This window comes from Mytilus californianus, unplaced genomic scaffold, assembly GCF_021869535.1.
Source record: "Mytilus californianus isolate M0D057914Y unplaced genomic scaffold, xbMytCali1.0.p SCAF_1, whole genome shotgun sequence".
NCBI lineage: Eukaryota > Metazoa > Mollusca > Bivalvia > Mytilida > Mytilidae > Mytilus > Mytilus californianus.
The window spans coordinates 13,475,248-13,492,749 of record NW_026262581.1 but is presented as its reverse complement, the minus strand read 5'-3'; the positions used below and the strand labels follow the sequence as shown (position 1 = coordinate 13,492,749).

Below are 17,502 nucleotides of genomic sequence, written 5' to 3'. Positions count from 1 at the left end.
CAGAAATGACATATTATACACCGTAGTACACGTCTACTCTTATTAAATTGCATCTTGAAGCAACTCAACTTTTAGTAAGAGATTTGAGAAAAAAAGTGATGAAGTTTTATAGCCTATTTTTGAAAATTATATACACTGGGAGATTAAGATCTTGGGAAATTTCAGAAATTCAAATGTGACGTGACCTTTTATTAGCGTTGATCTCTTTGGCTAACTCGGCTGTGAATTTTTATGTGCTGGTTTATGTTGTTTTATGTTTCCGTTTTTATTCTGTAGTTAGTCACCACTTCGGTGTTATCATGTATATCTATAATATAGTCATTTTTATAAATTTACTGTTTACAAAAGTATGAATAATTCTAAATACTAAGGATTTTCTCATCCCAGACATATTACCTTATCCGTATTTGGCACAATTTTTTGGAACTTTTGGTCCTCAATGCTCTTCAACTTTGTACTTCTTTTGGCTTTCGTACTTTTTTGATCTGAGCGTCACTGGTTAGTCTTGTGTGGACGAAACGCGCGTCTTGCGTATTAAATTTTAAACCTGGTACCTTTTGTAAGCTATTATTCGTATGTTTCTCTGTCCTATATGTTCTCCCATTTATTTGCATTGTAGTCCTGTCATGTAATGTTGTCATTTAAATGTTATATTTAACATTGCCATAAAAGCGGGAGGTTTGGCTAGCCACAAAACCAGGTTCATCCCACCATTTTTTTCTTAAAATGTCCTGTACCAAGTCAGGAATATGGCCATTGTTATATTATAGTTCGTTTCTGTGTGTGTTACATTTTAATGTTGTGTTTCTGTTGTGTCGTAGTTCTCTTCTTATATTTGATGTGTTTCCCTCAGTTTTAGTTTGTGATCCGGATTTGTTTTTTTCTCAATCGATTTATGAATTTTGAACAGCGGTATACTACTGTTGCCTTTATTTGTCATGGTTAGAAATAAAAAAAAAAATTTAGGACTGTTTTTGTCCTTGATTTTTTGTGGTTGTTGTTTTTAATAGAAACCGTTGAAATGCTGTTTCGATACCATACTTTTCCTTTGTCTTAATGTATACTAAATTATGTTTGGGTACCTTCTTTTTGAAATATTCTGAATTGATCAGCTCGCAAGTGTAGTATCATTACCATTCTTAGTTGATGACCTATACATGTATCCAGTAAGTGGGGGAAAAAGAAACATGGTGCATCTACAATTTTATTGTCAATTTCAATTACGCAAAACTCCATTAAGATGCTATTTTCCTTCAGGTTGATTCTTATGTTTTAAAGAACATAAGAATAAATAGAGAATTCATGTATATATCATGTCGCTTTTAAAAGATCTCACTCGTATCAACCCTACATACTTTTATAATCCAAAGACAACAATGAGCTCTTGCCGAAGGCCTATATTGGTTGAGGGTTGATACTGTGTGTAATATCAAAAAAGTCATATCATATACACTTTTCACACACATAAATAGTTTTTCTCTCTCACGTGACTTAACGTAACAAGATTTTGATATAGCCTTTGCAACCATGACTGATATCGATATCATCACGGATGGCTAATACAGAACGATTGCCATTGATTGTATTACTCACAAACTGAACATTACTTAATACTAAGTTTATAGAATATACAATAATGTTTTGTTCTTGTTTTTGATTTGTATAAATTTAACCTTATAAATATACGTGCCAAAAATTAAAAGTCAAATAAAGAAAGGCGATAATTTTCTGTCACTAGAATGTAAACATATTGATGAAGAAATCCAATGACATAGTGGATTGTGTTGAGCATCGATTACCTGAAGGATGATACAACTAGGATTAAAATAGAGTGTCCTAGTCTTCAATCAACAGTTGCAATAGGGATGTACAACTGAGTACAAGGCAATGGTCGGATCTATAAAGGTAAAATCAAACTTTTATTCTACTTTTTATCTGTTGAAATTTACAAATAATTCAGTTTACAAACCTTTATATTAACTTATTTTACTATACCTACGTGTAGCACTTATTATATGCGTCTACATTTTTTTATTTTCAATTCAACTGATTGAAACTGTCAAACTGTTAAAACAGCTAAAAAAACGTCTTCATATATGATATTCCAGTATTAATATATAGTTCTTTCTTTCAATTTTTTGGGATTTAAGCGATACTTATAAACTTTAAGGTAAATTAAGAAAAGCGCTACGGAAGCACCAACAGGAAAAGGTTCACCTTTTCCACTTTACAGCCTTGTATTTCAAATGTATCATTAAATACAAAAAAGTTCACAATTTGTTTCTTCAATAGATCTTTTTTTATAAAAATTCACGATTTGCCAGAAAGTCAGCACATTTTGGAGATGTCAATAAAAACGACGATTTTTTGCATTTTTCGGACCTTGACTTAAACCTACGATTCAAAATGTTCTTTAACAAAACAGTGCCACGATTTATATTGAATCGTTAAACACAACAATTTTGTGGATTGGGGTTTGCAGTCAAACTTATATATTCTTAAAACTTGACTTGCAATTACGTCTTCTGATAATGTAATGAAATGTGTGAAAAACACATTAAAGTTGAAAAAAATAAGAGTAAAATATATGATGATACATAATTGCACTTTATTTTACTACTATAGTACGGCTAATAGTAGTTAATATTTACTATTATAGAAAGGTTATGCAAGAACTCGAACATTTTTATTAATTTATATCTGTATTTTATGGTCTTTATAGGGTGTAACGTTTTTTAATGTCACTTACATATATTTATATATCCGTTATTTTGACATATGTATGTAACTAATAAAACCATAAGGAATTACATATTTGCAACAGAAAAAAGAAAGATTATGTATAAAGAGAGACAGTACATGTAATATAAACAATTGCTTAAAGTTGTGATTTCAAAGATTTCAAAATCAGACTTTATTAAAAAAATATCTCGGAGTCATTGTTATAATCTGACCAATAATTTGTATTGGAAAAAAGAACGTCTTGCTTCGAATTCAGACCAAAGTAAGTTTTAAGAGTTTTAAAATGAACCAGCAACCCAAATAGGTATTGAACCGCCTTGAAATGACAGTGCTCAGAAACAAAAAAAATATTCCAGTTGATAAGTGTGTGCAAAGATATCGAGATATATATGTAATAAAATTGAGAATGGAAATGGGGAATGTGTCAAAGAGACAACAACCCGACTATAGAGCAGACAACAGCCGAAGGCCACCAAATAAGTATGAAATGATATCTAACAGAAAAAAAGAAATTGGCAAAACAAATGGTCTTCGTCGGCGTCATTTTTTTTATTTTGATAGTACAAGTGTTAAGGTACTCCCATCTATATAATAAGAATTGTTATTTAATATAATCATAAGTCTGTATTTGGTGAGAGTACTTATAACTTCTATTGAATTTATATAAAGCCAAACATAATTATTATAACTAATTAATTTCCTTGTTGGATTTTAATTAATCTGGAAGAAATTGACCACCTGCGATCTGTATATCCAAACAATTCGTACTTCAATATCATCAAAGTAACTTTATTTTGTATAAAACATAACACTAAGCAGCTACACGATTGATTCTGATGACCACCCTTGGCAAACAAACAATTTATCTCTGTCACATCGGAAAAATTCGTCCCATCATTTCCAATTATTTCATTAATGATTGGAAGAGATTTCTTAAGTATTTTTTTTTTTTTTTTTTTTTTTTTTTAGAAAAGTGATAATTTAAATTTATCAATCGGATGAGGCCCGACATCGCTATGTAGTTATACAAGGCATAAAAGGAAAACAATTACATTCACGAAAAATTAGACAAAAGCTAAACACTGAGCAAAATGAATCGCCCGATAAACGTGTGCGGTACGAGATGGAGTAAATTATTGTGTTCTCGAAATACAATCAGAATTTTTGATGGTCATTATATTTTGATGAATCTATGTACCAATTTAAAATGTGCAAGACAATACTATTTTATTAAAGCTAAAAACATGAAACGATTAGCTAAATAACACAGAATAAGGTTGTCAGGTAGTACTTTCGTTGATTGGCAGGCAACCAGCAGCGTTACCAACACTTTGGTGCGGATTACTAGTATTTCAATGTTTCATCTGACTAAAATGTTTATGGCGGTTGGTTTTTATACACAACATAGTATTGTGGTTTCATATAGAATTCTTCATAACTGACGTTAGTAATGTTATATCTGTCTATATCTAGGACTTCTCTTTCAAGACATAATTACCATATCTTTTGTGGGAAGAAGGACAACTCAGATATACCCTTATGTCAATTTTAAACTATTTATGTTTATTGTATTGTCTCTTGTGCGTTTTCATTATTTCCTGTCAATTTTGTTATTTGTAAGATTTATAGTATCAGTTAGACTGTCAGGTATATTCTACGGCTGCTGTTGTTGTTACAATTCTCTTTTCAGTCATTAAGAAACTAACACTGACCATTCATGCAAAGAAATAATGATAGGCTTTTGGTTTCTGGCGTTGTTGGGTTGCTGTCTTATAGACGCATACCCCACAATTCCTTTTATTCATGTTAATTTTTTACGGAAAGGGTATTGTCAAATAATATTTTCTCTAATATAAAAAGTTATGATTTGCAGCCTTCTTATAGAAAATGTTGTTTTCTTTACTGTTAAATTGCATTACAACACTCATGAGAATACAAGCCAATAAACAAAAATCCAATTTATAAAAGATCGTTTAAATCATTCGATCAGATATTAACATGACCTGTTCTCTCTGGACAATCCTAATTTGTTCTATGCATGATGACAATGACTTTTGTTTATTCGTTTAGACTTATTCTTAATAAATCCAATAATACCTTTTATTTTTTTTATCTATAAGCATTATTAGGAAGTATTCATTCTTAAACTTATGAAAAACAAGGCTAGTCTTCATATTTCTTTCGTTAATGTGATTTTCTTTTCCATGTATCATATGTGGTTTTATTAATTTCATTGTTATCCTTTCTATCGTTTTCAATTTTGATTATTTATGCAGATGTTTGCAGTAACATCTTGGAGTTTTTATGGATTTTATCGTTTTGTAAACAAATCGTTTACCATTAAATCAAAGATTTCGATACAAATAATTTATTTGTCAAAACTTTTACTAAAATGTAAAATAACAAAAATACTGAACTCCAAGGAAAATTCAAAACGGAAAGTCCTTTTTCAAATGGCAACATCAAAAGCCCAAACACATCAAGCGAATGGAAAACAACTGTCATATTCCTGCCTTGGTACAGGCATTTACTTATGAGGAAAATTGTGGATAAGACCTGGTTTTATAGCTAGCTAAACCTCTCACTTGTATGACAATCGCATAAAATTCCATTATATTGATAATAATGTTTGAGCAAAATAAACAGACATAGTAGGTACAAATGTCAATAATAGGGGTACAGCAGTCAACATTGAGTTAAAATCTTAATCACTATAAAAACAAACAAAATGTTAACAACGATAAACAAAATGGCATATAGACAAAGCACATAAGCAAAATTGAAAGACACAATACAAAAAAAATTACCATAGCACAATAACAGAATGGCGGGATGTACTGAGCCATGCCAAAAGGATATTACCAAAAATGGACTAAACAGTAAAGGTTAATAATTTACCAAGACAAATAAAGGAACACTATAACATGTAATTAAGATGATAAACAGCGTCAGTACCTAGAATCTATACATCAAGACCATCTTTGAATCTTACGAGTAATCATAGTTGCTTATTCATTTAAGAATTTTACAAAAATATTTCGCATTTTTTTTTACTCAAAGTAGACATATTACATGCATAGAGTTGTTAATTGGATCAGGGGTTTTGGGATAGATAATAACATTTTCAGAGGTTAAATGCATATACAGATAAGGAATCCACGAGAGAACAACGGAAGTCGGTGTAAGCAAGTATAGGACATAGTACGGCCTTCAACAATAACCTATGCCGTACAGTAAGCCACAAAAAAAAACCGAAATGACAAAATTTAAAGGTATCCAATGAAAAATCTAGTATTTTTGATATAAACAAAAGTACAGACGCACTGACAAATTGCACTTTCATCAATATTTTTATGTTCCGATTGTTCGCACAATTTTACATTTGACTGAACTATTTGTTTTTCTCAAATCTATTTTGGAGTATCACAGTTAATGAAATAACTAGTATAGCATAAAAGACGGGATACAATTATCAACACGTGATATACTTAGAACATGCCTTCAGCAACCTTAATCACAAATTGATTTATGTAGCTGTATTTTTGTCTTTTTCCTTGCCGATATATTTTGATTTGATTTTTATTGTGGGTATCTACACAGTATCAGTTGTTTTCTCATAGATTGAGAAATGTCCTGACGAAACTAGTTTAATCCTGTCCAACGCTTCTGTTTATCTTGTTGGTGGTAGGCGATGTCTCGATAAACTGTTTAGTTTGCATTTGGGACTATTTTTATTAACTTCCCGTATGATCTAGGTGCATGGGGATTGTTAAAGGTTGTACAGTCACCTCTGGAAGGCTGTAAAGTGACTTATAGTTACTTACATCTACGTCATTGGATCTCTGGTGAATTGTTGTCTCACTGGCCATTAAACATGTACCACATCTTCTTATTTTTGTAATATTTATCTTGAGTTCTATTCATTATCTCATCAGCTATCTGCTTGAGTTTGCCTTTAGTAACCTAAATATTTTGATGCAAATTGTCTTTAAAATTTGGAGTTCATAAATACAAATTAAATCTACATTAAGGTTGCAACTATCTGATCGAAAACAAATAGGCTTTCAGTTCAAACCGTTATTATTTTTGTTCTACTTCTGTGTTTTTTCTGTTTCATATGATTGGCTTTCCAATATTTTGGTCTGGAACGTACTTGTGAAAATAACGGAAACAAGTGTTGAGTGCATGAACAATGTCACCATTCATTTTTGTTATGAAACAATCAAAGGACAGTTATTTGAAGCCTCTTTTTGTTTATTTTGTCATGTGATCTCAACGTCTCTTTTGTTGAACAACAATGTAGTAGATGTTTACAAAATTGCTGAGTCTTATTCTTATAGAATTATGTTACGATTTGTTTTTTGTAACGGATTAAACCATTACATCCTCTTTCTATTAGCATGATCTTGGTGATTTTAAAAGAGTTATACTTGACTTCGTTTTTCCTACACTGACGATGTAACAGATTTCACTTTTGAATTCGTTTGATATCATTTTTCATACGAGTAACTCCACATTACTGACCTTCATACATATTCTGTTGATTTTTCTACATTTGTTTTATTACTGATTTTATTTCAGATTTTAAAATCCGGTTGTGCATTGTGGTTAAAAATGCATAAGCCGACGGTTAAACAAATGGTAATGATTTGGGATTTGATAAACAAGAGACATTTAACAATGCCTCATCAATGTATTTCAATCTATGTAGTTCATCTACAGTTATCACTAGCCTGTCATCACTGAGGTTGTGAGGTCAAATCCCGCTCGTTGCAGGTGCGTTCGGACTCGTATCTTGATTTACTAGGATTGCCAGTTTTCCTGCCGGAGATCGGTAGTTATGTCCCGTTACTCTGGCCTCTTCCATAACGATATAGCCAAGAGTGCTGAAGGTGGCGGTAAACACCAACAATTAATCAATCAATGTTATAAGGAATAATACGATGAGTGTCACTTGTGGAGCAGTAACTGCTACATGTACTTATCTGTCTTTTCTGGTTCTTTGTTGACCTCTTAGTCATGTTAGTATTGTCTATCTTTGTTAAACATAATTTAAAATTTTTATATAGATTTTAATTATGGTAGAAAAGATGTTTTTCTGGTCAAAAATGGAACAATAACTCAAAATTTAGATTATTTTAAAGAAAAAAAGTATAAGGCACTCGTATGTGAAACATTTACTTTATTTTATCGATGTTTTTAAATATTTAGTTATGTTGTCATATGAATTTATTAACTTGATCTCATTATTATTTTATTGGTTTTGGATGGACGTGGTTAAATTTGTTTTTTAATTTGTACTTGCCAATACATGGGCATCTTCATTCCTATACAGTTATATAATAATTACTAACATCTTTTGCTGATATTATCACCAGTAGATATCAAGAAGCTTCCAGTGCAACTTGATTTTTGATTGATTGATTGATTACTGTTTAACGTAACGTCAGCGCAAGTCGACTATAGCGCGAAGATGTAAAACGTAAGGTGTCCATGACGACGTCAAGGTTTAGTAAAAGATACCGTGCACCATGCCATTCACATACAATGTCTCCACGTACTATATTAAATTCATGCCAGTTTACGCAATTAAACCGTGCGCAGAAACCATATATATATATATATATATATATATATATATATATATATATATATATATATAAATCACGTTCAGGGAAGAACAAAAAAATTGCGTTTTGCCGGTCCTACATTGCTGGGCTAAATTTGAGACTAAATATATGTAATTTGTGGTGTCAGCACGTGCACGCATTGAGTGAATCTCCCATATTTGGTCTATGTAGTTTGTAATTTCGTCACGATTTACCATTTAATGTACTTTCTAATGAATTACATCAACATGAAGCGATATACATATAGTGACCAAAGAGCCAACGTTATTACATTTAACACACTCGTTCGGTTGTAATTATTAGTTGCGAAACCCGTATAATGGGTTACGTGACTTGAATACAAGACACAAAAGTCTTTTGTAGTATGAATAAGAGGATATTTGTGGTATACTTCAATAGACAAGCAACCCAACGACATTAACAACCACCAAAGTACATCCAAAGTGGTCAAGATGCGGTCTTCAAAATAAACAGTGTTGTTGTTTTCTTTTATAAAATAATGTTGAAGTACTTTTCTAATGGTCATTTTTTTACTACAAGAGCCAACCAATAAAAGCCAACATAAAACATTGTGCAAAAAAACCTTGTGTCTATCTTTTAATTATTATTAGCTGCTTTAAGTCTATTGGCAAATATTTCTAAATTAAGGCTTTCCAAAACGACAAAAAATTTACAATATATCAATTGGCAGGATCTGAATAATCGGGAGAAGTGGTGTATATAATTGACTGCTAATAGGAAATAATGGTGTGTTCTGAAATAAATCTCACATTAGTCACTTTCCATCCATCCAAACTTTCAAAGTGTTGTTGTTAGAGTTCTTAAACATGAACATAGATTAATTTCTCCATTGCGTTTCATGGATTGACCTTCAACAAAAAAAAAAGGTATGACTGAAAATTTTTACATCTTTGAAACCAAACAGACGTTCTATCAACATGAAGATCTGCTGCTAGAAGTCTGTGTAGTTTTATTTACAGACACTGACTGACCTTGAGTAAATAATATTGAATTAAAGATACACTATACAATAATTGTTCGTAACAAACTAGTTTCTTTGCTAAGAGGCAGAACAAGGATGAGAAGTTGTATTTTTGTCATTTTAAATATACAAACATTTCCATCTTTATATTGGTTTCAAGTGTTAAAAGATAATTAATTTAAACAAATGTTTTAAAAAGATAATCTACGAAAACAAAACTTACTCTGTAAATTTACTAGACCAAGGTTATATGTTAATTCTGATTAACCAATTGTATTTGCCTCACAGAAACAACAATTGTAAGGAAATAATACGAGATTGTTAAAACTTTTCAGTCTTCAGTATCTGGATTTTTTCATAGCACAAAAGGCATCCTTTTGTGAAGTTCTAATGCGACAAAATTAATTTCTGAAGACAAAATAAAAGCAACCGATTTATTTTATCCATCCTGGAAACATGATTGACTTGTTTTGATTGATTTAAAATTCAAAAAAACGATATAATATCGTAGATCCAATAACTTCTCGGGTTTCAAAACGTTTTACTTTCCTAAATACTTTAATAAATATAGAAAATAGAAAGTTCAAGTTTCATAAATACTGTCGTAAATATAGAAAATCATAGAAATTAACCCCGGGTATCAATCTAAATTGTCAAACTTTGAACTATTCTTTCTATAAAATATCAAATGGTCACATAATATTTCTTAGAGATTTATCTTAATTTGACGACCAAACCTTTTTTAATAAGTGTTGAAGAAAAAAAAACAGATCATGTCAAGATTAATAGAAATTTTAAACACAGATCAATAAAATATCAAAAGCATCAACAGTAACAAAACACCCCCTCCCCCAAACAATCACAAAAAAACCCAAGAAATTTAATATCACAGGATGTTTACATGACTGATGCAACATTGTAGTTTGAACTGTTTACCCTTCTGAAGAAAATTAGTTTAGTTAGCACCAGGTTTAAGCGGTTATGTGTTTTTTGTGGTCTACTGATTAAATTTCCTTCTTTTATCTCTGACAATAGCGTTGGCTGTTATCATGTAGTACCTTTGCAATGGGTAGTGATGGGATGATGCCCTTGGAGATTGACAGTTCACTACCAGGGTCATCAACTCTGCCGTTGTTATATCGAATTCAGTGCAGACGACTTTGTGTTTCTTAAATGACTTTTTAAAAACGTACGCCCGGGACCAAAAGTTTTGGAGGCCAAATAAATAAAAAACTTAACAACATCAAAACCAAAACATCCTTGCAGAACATCCAAAAATTGCGTAAGGTTTACGTTTGGTGAGCAAGTTTAACTTTACATTATATACCGTTTACCCACATTATTGACTTCATTTTAAAGATTTGTTCCATCAAAAGACTAACTCTGGTTATAATCATAAGATACAACTCCGGTCATTATTAATTTGAATAGAGAGGATATCGTGTATTCACTGTTCGCTTTGATGGCCCGAGGTCACGCGGCCGCTCTTATCTTAAATATATATCATATCATTTATGTTAACTAATATTACATGGCCATCAGCACACACAGCCGACATTTAGTTAAGTTGATTAAGGGATGAAAAGGATCATTAGTAGCCTTTGTAACCGAACTTGTTATGAGCAGATGCTACTTCATACATTAAGACGTCTATTGTAACAAACAGTTGTCAACAAAGTCTGGTTCAGGATCGCCATCACGAATCAGTTGATCATAACAGGGTGTCAGTTTCTTAAAATCATTTTACAAGTGTCACAAACTTTTTGATATTGTCACAGATCATCAACCATTATCCATTTACTTTATCACCTTTTAAAATATTCCTGGCTAAGACGCTTACTCCTTGATACGGACTTAAGAATCGTATGACCAGTGTTGCATATGCTGTTTAATTTCTTCTGAAACTCATCGATCCGGACTGTCAATGTAACTCTGCTATAGATAAAATTTATCTTATCGACTCTAATTGTACACTAAATTGGAATCACAGGCTATTTTGGGTATATGTCTATGACAGAAGATTATGGAAAAACATCAATGAGATAGCAATCTAACGACAAAAATAACCAAAATAAAAGCTAGAGGGCAATTTTCTGTCTTCACCAATAGTCCATACTGTATGTCAAGCCCTTAATAAATCGTTTGGAGTCTATAAAAGTTGTAAACTAATCAAACTAAAATATCAAAGTTCGTATTGTCCAATGTGAAAGACTTGGTTGTAACGTCTGAAAAGTTTCGAATCCGACCACACTAAAATGTTCTGACAATGCTCCAGCTTAAGTTGTCTGGCAATTAATAGATAAATGTCCATACGTATTGACTTTAAGCGTTGTTGCGATACGATATCTTTCAGTTACAGAGTGCAACCATGTTTCATCGCCAATAAAAGTTTTTTTAATTTACGTATAAGACGCGGCTTAACTTTTTGCTGAGCAATTTGATGGCCTCGTTTCAATAACGGGAATAGAAATAATTCCTCTTATACACGCAATGGTAAATGGGTGATAGTCTGGTAAATGGTACGGTTTAGTCGTCATTTCTACGATCTTCGCACTTATGATAATCGAATGTGAAGGATGCCGGAAGTCACTATTGAATAATTTTTAAATTCATTATCAGCATATTGAATTTTGATTGAAACTATACTAGTTTTGAATTGTATTCATTAAAAAAAGTAGGTGTAATACTAGAATCAAGAGCTTTGTTTATACAAATGCTATATTTCCCATTAATTCTGCTCGGTTCTTTGTAATATGCTTAACAGTTACCAGCCAGATATAGTTTATGAAGATCATCACCTATACATTATATTGTACATCAGCATTACATAATGTTGTTGACATACTGTACTTCGTATTTTTTTTTTGCAGGAATCAAGTGTAATTAAATATTTTGATTTTTACAACTTACTACCGCCTCCGAAATGTATCCTTTTCCTTTCCTTGTGTTGAAATTCCTCGGTCAACAATATACCACGCTGGGTTATCAAAGAACACTCCACTTTCAATTACTATTTTTAATGTCATCGAGCGAATGTAATACAAATGGTGTAAAGCACTTTTACGGGTTTGCTAAAAGATGCCAGTAATTCCCGTAACCGATATCTGTATAATCGTCAGTACGTAATACAGACCTACAGTTTTAGTTGCTACTTCATATCAAATGTACTTTTAGTTAAATGCTTGTACTTGCATATCAAATGTCGTTGTAAAGAGAAATAAATATATGTTCTGTCAATTCTTTTAAAAAGTGGCATGCCAAATTACATGGTTGAGAAGTACTTTCTTATCAGACCATAATTATGATCCTCCTGTAGAGGTCAATTGAAAATAATGATCCATCTGGGTTTCTTCATTTCCCGATTTGATATTTTAGTAACATGACTATATTCATTTGATAATTAAGAAAATATTGTACTGTAAGAGATAAATTGTTTGTATGCACAAGCAACATATCCAGGCAGACATTACCATAATTTGAAATATGAGAAGACATATACAAAGTCTATACACAAAATACATATAAAGTAGTCAGCAATATTGAAACTGCTAGTATTAGCACATCAATATGGTTGATCTAAAAAGCAAATGTCATCTAAAAGAGGAGTCTCGCTGCAGAATCATCGTAGTTTTTCATTTTCTTTCATACATAGCTCAAACTTAAATGATATAGACAGCAACAACCAACTGCGGTGACCCCTATCATTATAAAAGTAATACTGATTGTAATAACATATCATTTTTAAACAACATTCTGCGGACGGAATCATGAAAAATTGAAAATCCAAGTGAAACAATGACATTTCTGGTTCTTTTTAAGTACGCTACATCCATCCAATTAATTTTAATTGATTGTATAACTCGCAGTATACTAGATGCTGCATATTTCATTTACAATGTTCAGATGCAGTGCAATGCGTTCTTCTAAATGACAATAAATTTTCATAAATACGAAATAATGCCCAACTTTGCCTTAAAAAAATCACTGAAGTGGGCACCATGTCTTGAGAGGCAAACACTCTGTGATAGGTACACTTTTATTAAGAAAATGAATTTCACAAAATAAAAACCAATTATGGTGTTTGAATTGTCATCTTGTTTCATGAGTAGCCGTAATTTTTTTTTCTGGTTGTAAGTTCTTGATAAAAAAAAATTCTGCATTCTTTAATTTTTATTTCATTTTTCTATTTACATATATTATAAGCTATTTCTATTTAGAAATCGAAATGCTCGACGAATTTCATGTGAAAACACGATATACTCACCTTTCAGTCGTACTTGATATCAATCTTAGATTTTTGTGAAAGTTGGATTGGTCTCATTTATAAATCGTCCTTTTGTTCCAATTTTTTATTCTACTTTTACCGTTAGATGTTTTGGCATTCTATTTGTTGTTCTATTTGAGAAAAAGTTAAATGAATGCTGGTGACGTTATGCACGGTATTGATATCTTTATTTTGTTATCGATCATTATTGAATGCAAGCCTCAACTGGTCAGCATAATACAAAACAAATGGTCATTTTGTATCTTAAAATATGTACGATATGTTTTATAATTCTTATATTGGAAATATTGTATTACCATGGGAATAAGCAACAACTAGGAAATATGGACTGTTATAGTACATGCTGTTGATTGATTTCTTCAATTACAGTAATGAAATATGTTCTACATTTTTTTATATCTTATTCTTTCTTTTTTTCCACAGATTTGAGTGATATGAATCCCGATAAACAATATGACACACTGAACTACACTTATAGTTATATTAACAATACAACAATGGATCAAAATGTAACAACTGTCTACAACGAATCAATAGAAAAACTTCAAACAGAATCCGTCAATTTACATAAACTATATGTTAATATATATACTATAGTGGTTCCTATCATAGCTGTAGTCGGATTGTTTGGGAATACTGCTTCAATAGCAGTATTTACATCTAGTTTCCTTAAGAGACACTCGTCATCAGTGTTTTTGGCTGCGCTCGCTTTTGTCGACAACCTGTTTTTGCTTACATTATTTCTAACATGGTTTGACCAAACAGCTTCAAATATCTTATCAACAACCATTCCATGCCAGATTGTAGTTTATGTTACATATTTTGCGGCATTTTTATCCGTTTGGCTAGTTGTTGGATTTACTACGGAACGTTATCTCGCCATTTGTCATCCACTACGAGCCCCTATGTTGTGTTCTAATCGTCGTCAGAAAATAGCAGTAACTTGTTTAACAATATTTGCAGCGGTGTTTTATAACTTTGCCATATGGACAACCGAAGCTGTACAGTATGGCCCACGAAAATGGTGCTTAACAATTAATGACTATTACGAGTTTTTACAAATTGTCACATGGATTGATACAATTATCAGCATGGTTCTGCCATTCGTCTGTATAGCTTTTATGAACTGTAGAGTTATTTGTAAAGCTGCTATTTTCCACAAGAAAAGGCAACATTGTTATAAACCAACGGACTCAATGAAAGTGAAAAGGAATAAACACTTAACAAACAAATCGCAAATGCGTGTGACGCGAACTCTATTGATTGTGTCCACTCTATTCCTTGTTTTAAATTTCCCTAGCCATCTTGCTAGACTCTATAACATTATTGTGGCACCTGTAAGCAAAGAAAAATACGAGAAGTTTTTACAACAAATTTGCCAGTTACTTTATTATAGCACATTCAGTGTAAACTTTTTTGTGTATGCATTGTATGGAAAGCATTTCCAAAAATCGTTTTGGTTAATGATTAGATCATTCAAGCAGTTTTTTGGATGTCGAACAGAACATCGTTTCCCAGTAGAGAAATCAACGAAAATAACGTTAACGGGTATGAGATCTAATACATACAGATGGTCAAGTGATTTGGATATCTCGCGTTGTTAATTGTTAATTTTTATATTGTTTAATTATTGTTTGTAATAAACATATACATATTGTAATATTAGTAAAAAATGTCTGCAGCAATTCAAGACGACAAAATTAGCTCGTGAAATAGTTTCAATGAAAATTTCTCATAGGGAATAGTTCCGGTGTATATTTTCTCAAAAAACGTCTTGTGACGTTTTAAGGAATCCTTGTAGCATTAAATTTGTTGACAAGGTTATTTACGAATTGATTGACCGAAACGATATGTTTGTTTCTCTAATTCTTCGTCAATTTATCCCTTTCTGCACCCATTGTATAAAAAAAATTTAATCAACGTGTGGTTCGTTTGATCTCAGTTCTTCATTGGTTAAAATCCGATTATGACGTCGAATTTTCTTGCTTTCCTCTGAATTTCCTATTGTGACGGCATGAAAAAAAAGGTGACCATGCCTGATGACGTCACATAGAAAGAACATATCTTTTTGCAGATTATTCGAAAAGAAGGAATAAATTTGCCTGCGTATTGTTTGAAAATCATTAGAGAAACAGATTCCACCACCAAATCTCGTGTAATACGATATTTATCCACTCTCGACAGTTAAATTTTAAATATTTAAAACGCTCGGCGAGCTTCGCGTTTTAAACTTGAAAATTTAACTGTCTCGAGTGGATAAATATCGTATCACACTCGATGCAGTGGTAGAATCTATATTTCTCAAATTCTTCGTCAATTTATCCCTTTCTGCACCCATTGTATAAAAAAATTTAATCAACGTGTGGTTCGTTTTATCTCAGTTCTTCATTGGTTAAAATCCGATTATGACGTCGAATCTTCTTGCTTTCCTCTGAATTGCCTATTGTGACGGCATGAAAAAAGGCGACCATGCCTGATGACGTCACATAGAAAGAACACATCTTTTGCAGGTCATTCGAAAAGAAGGAATAAGTTTGCCTGCATATTGTTTGAAAATCATTAGAGAAACAGATTCTACCCCCAAACCTCGTGTAATACGATATTTATCCACTATCGACAGTTAAATTTTAAATATTTAAAACTCTCGGCGAGCCTCGCGTTTTAAATTTGAAAATTTAACTGTCTCGAGTGGATAAATATCGTATCACACTCGATGCAGTGGTAGAATCTATATGTCTCAACTCACTAGCGACATGTTATATCGGTCTGATATCTTTAGATACCAGTCGTCTAATTAGTATGTTTACCGATTGTGTCCTATTCCTGATTGTGATATTTTGACTGATTTGGATTCGCATGGCGGGAGATGTATGCATATGAGGATGCCCTTACCTTGTTGACACACACGGTCTTTCTCCTTTGTTAGTTCATGCGATTATCTTAGTCTTAGTTTGTTACTTTGATTTGTCTTCTTAATCGAATTATGAAATTTGAACATCGGCACACGACTTTTGCCTTAATTTTCAACCGGCGATATTGAAAAACACGCTAGCAGCCACGGCCTTTCATTTAAAGAGTATTTTCTGCAATGAAACCATTCTGTGGCATGATCTATTTTAAAAGCCTGAAACGGTATTACTATTAGATTTTCTTTGCTTTTTTATGGTTTCAAAAAATCTTCCTGCACTATCACAGAGGATATATTTTACTTTCCTTTCTCTCCTTTAAATCTTCTTTCCTTATCAGTACCAGAAATAATTAATTTTTATATGCATTCCAATACTTTATTGTGCGATGGGGATTGTAATCACTGCATTTAATTCGAAACAAACAAGCATTATTGGGAAATGAGGATATTCTTACTTTGTCAGGATCCACATTGATTCCAAAAACAAATAAATAGATATCGATATCATCCAAATGCTAGTCTTTTTGATTGACACGATATTTGCGGAGCGCAAGCAATTGGTATACCAATGGGTACTAATTAATCACCGCTACCCCTCGACTTGTTTTTGTATTCATATAATACAGAATTCAAATCAAACCATCTAACAGACACAAAGAAAAAGCATCTTGCCAAACTCTCAAATTTTATACTTTCAGATGTATTGATGAAGTCCTGTAAATCAATAACCCACATATCAGTGAGTGCTGGTATCATATATTCCAGTGAATTGATTTAAAGGCATCACTAAAACTAGAAGGATTGCTTCCTATGTTGATCTTTTTCTTGATATTGACATTGATTGATATTGAAGATTTCAGTTTTCACATTGTTAGGTTCCCATTTCTCAGTACTAACATACAAATGTACCCTGTATCTATGATGATTTTATTTACAATCACAGGGTCAATGCCAC

The 17,502-nt window shown here is 32.0% G+C and overlaps 1 protein-coding gene across 1 annotated transcript; it reads left to right on the top strand.

Annotated features, from left to right (window-relative positions):
• Positions 1-1,672: 1,672 nt before the first annotated feature.
• Positions 1,673-15,299, top strand: LOC127707801 (probable G-protein coupled receptor 139). Its single transcript, XM_052212588.1, has 2 exons — positions 1,673-1,905; positions 14,063-15,299. Exon 2 carries the CDS (start codon positions 14,074-14,076, stop codon positions 15,241-15,243), a length of 1,170 nt encoding a protein of 389 aa, XP_052068548.1. The 5' UTR covers positions 1,673-1,905; positions 14,063-14,073; the 3' UTR covers positions 15,244-15,299.
• The last annotated feature ends 2,203 nt before the right edge of the window (positions 15,300-17,502 follow it).

Coding starts and splice junctions, on each gene's coding strand:
- LOC127707801 (XM_052212588.1), top strand. CDS start 14,074: ATGAATCCCGATAAACAATATGACACACTGAACTACACTTATAGTTAT.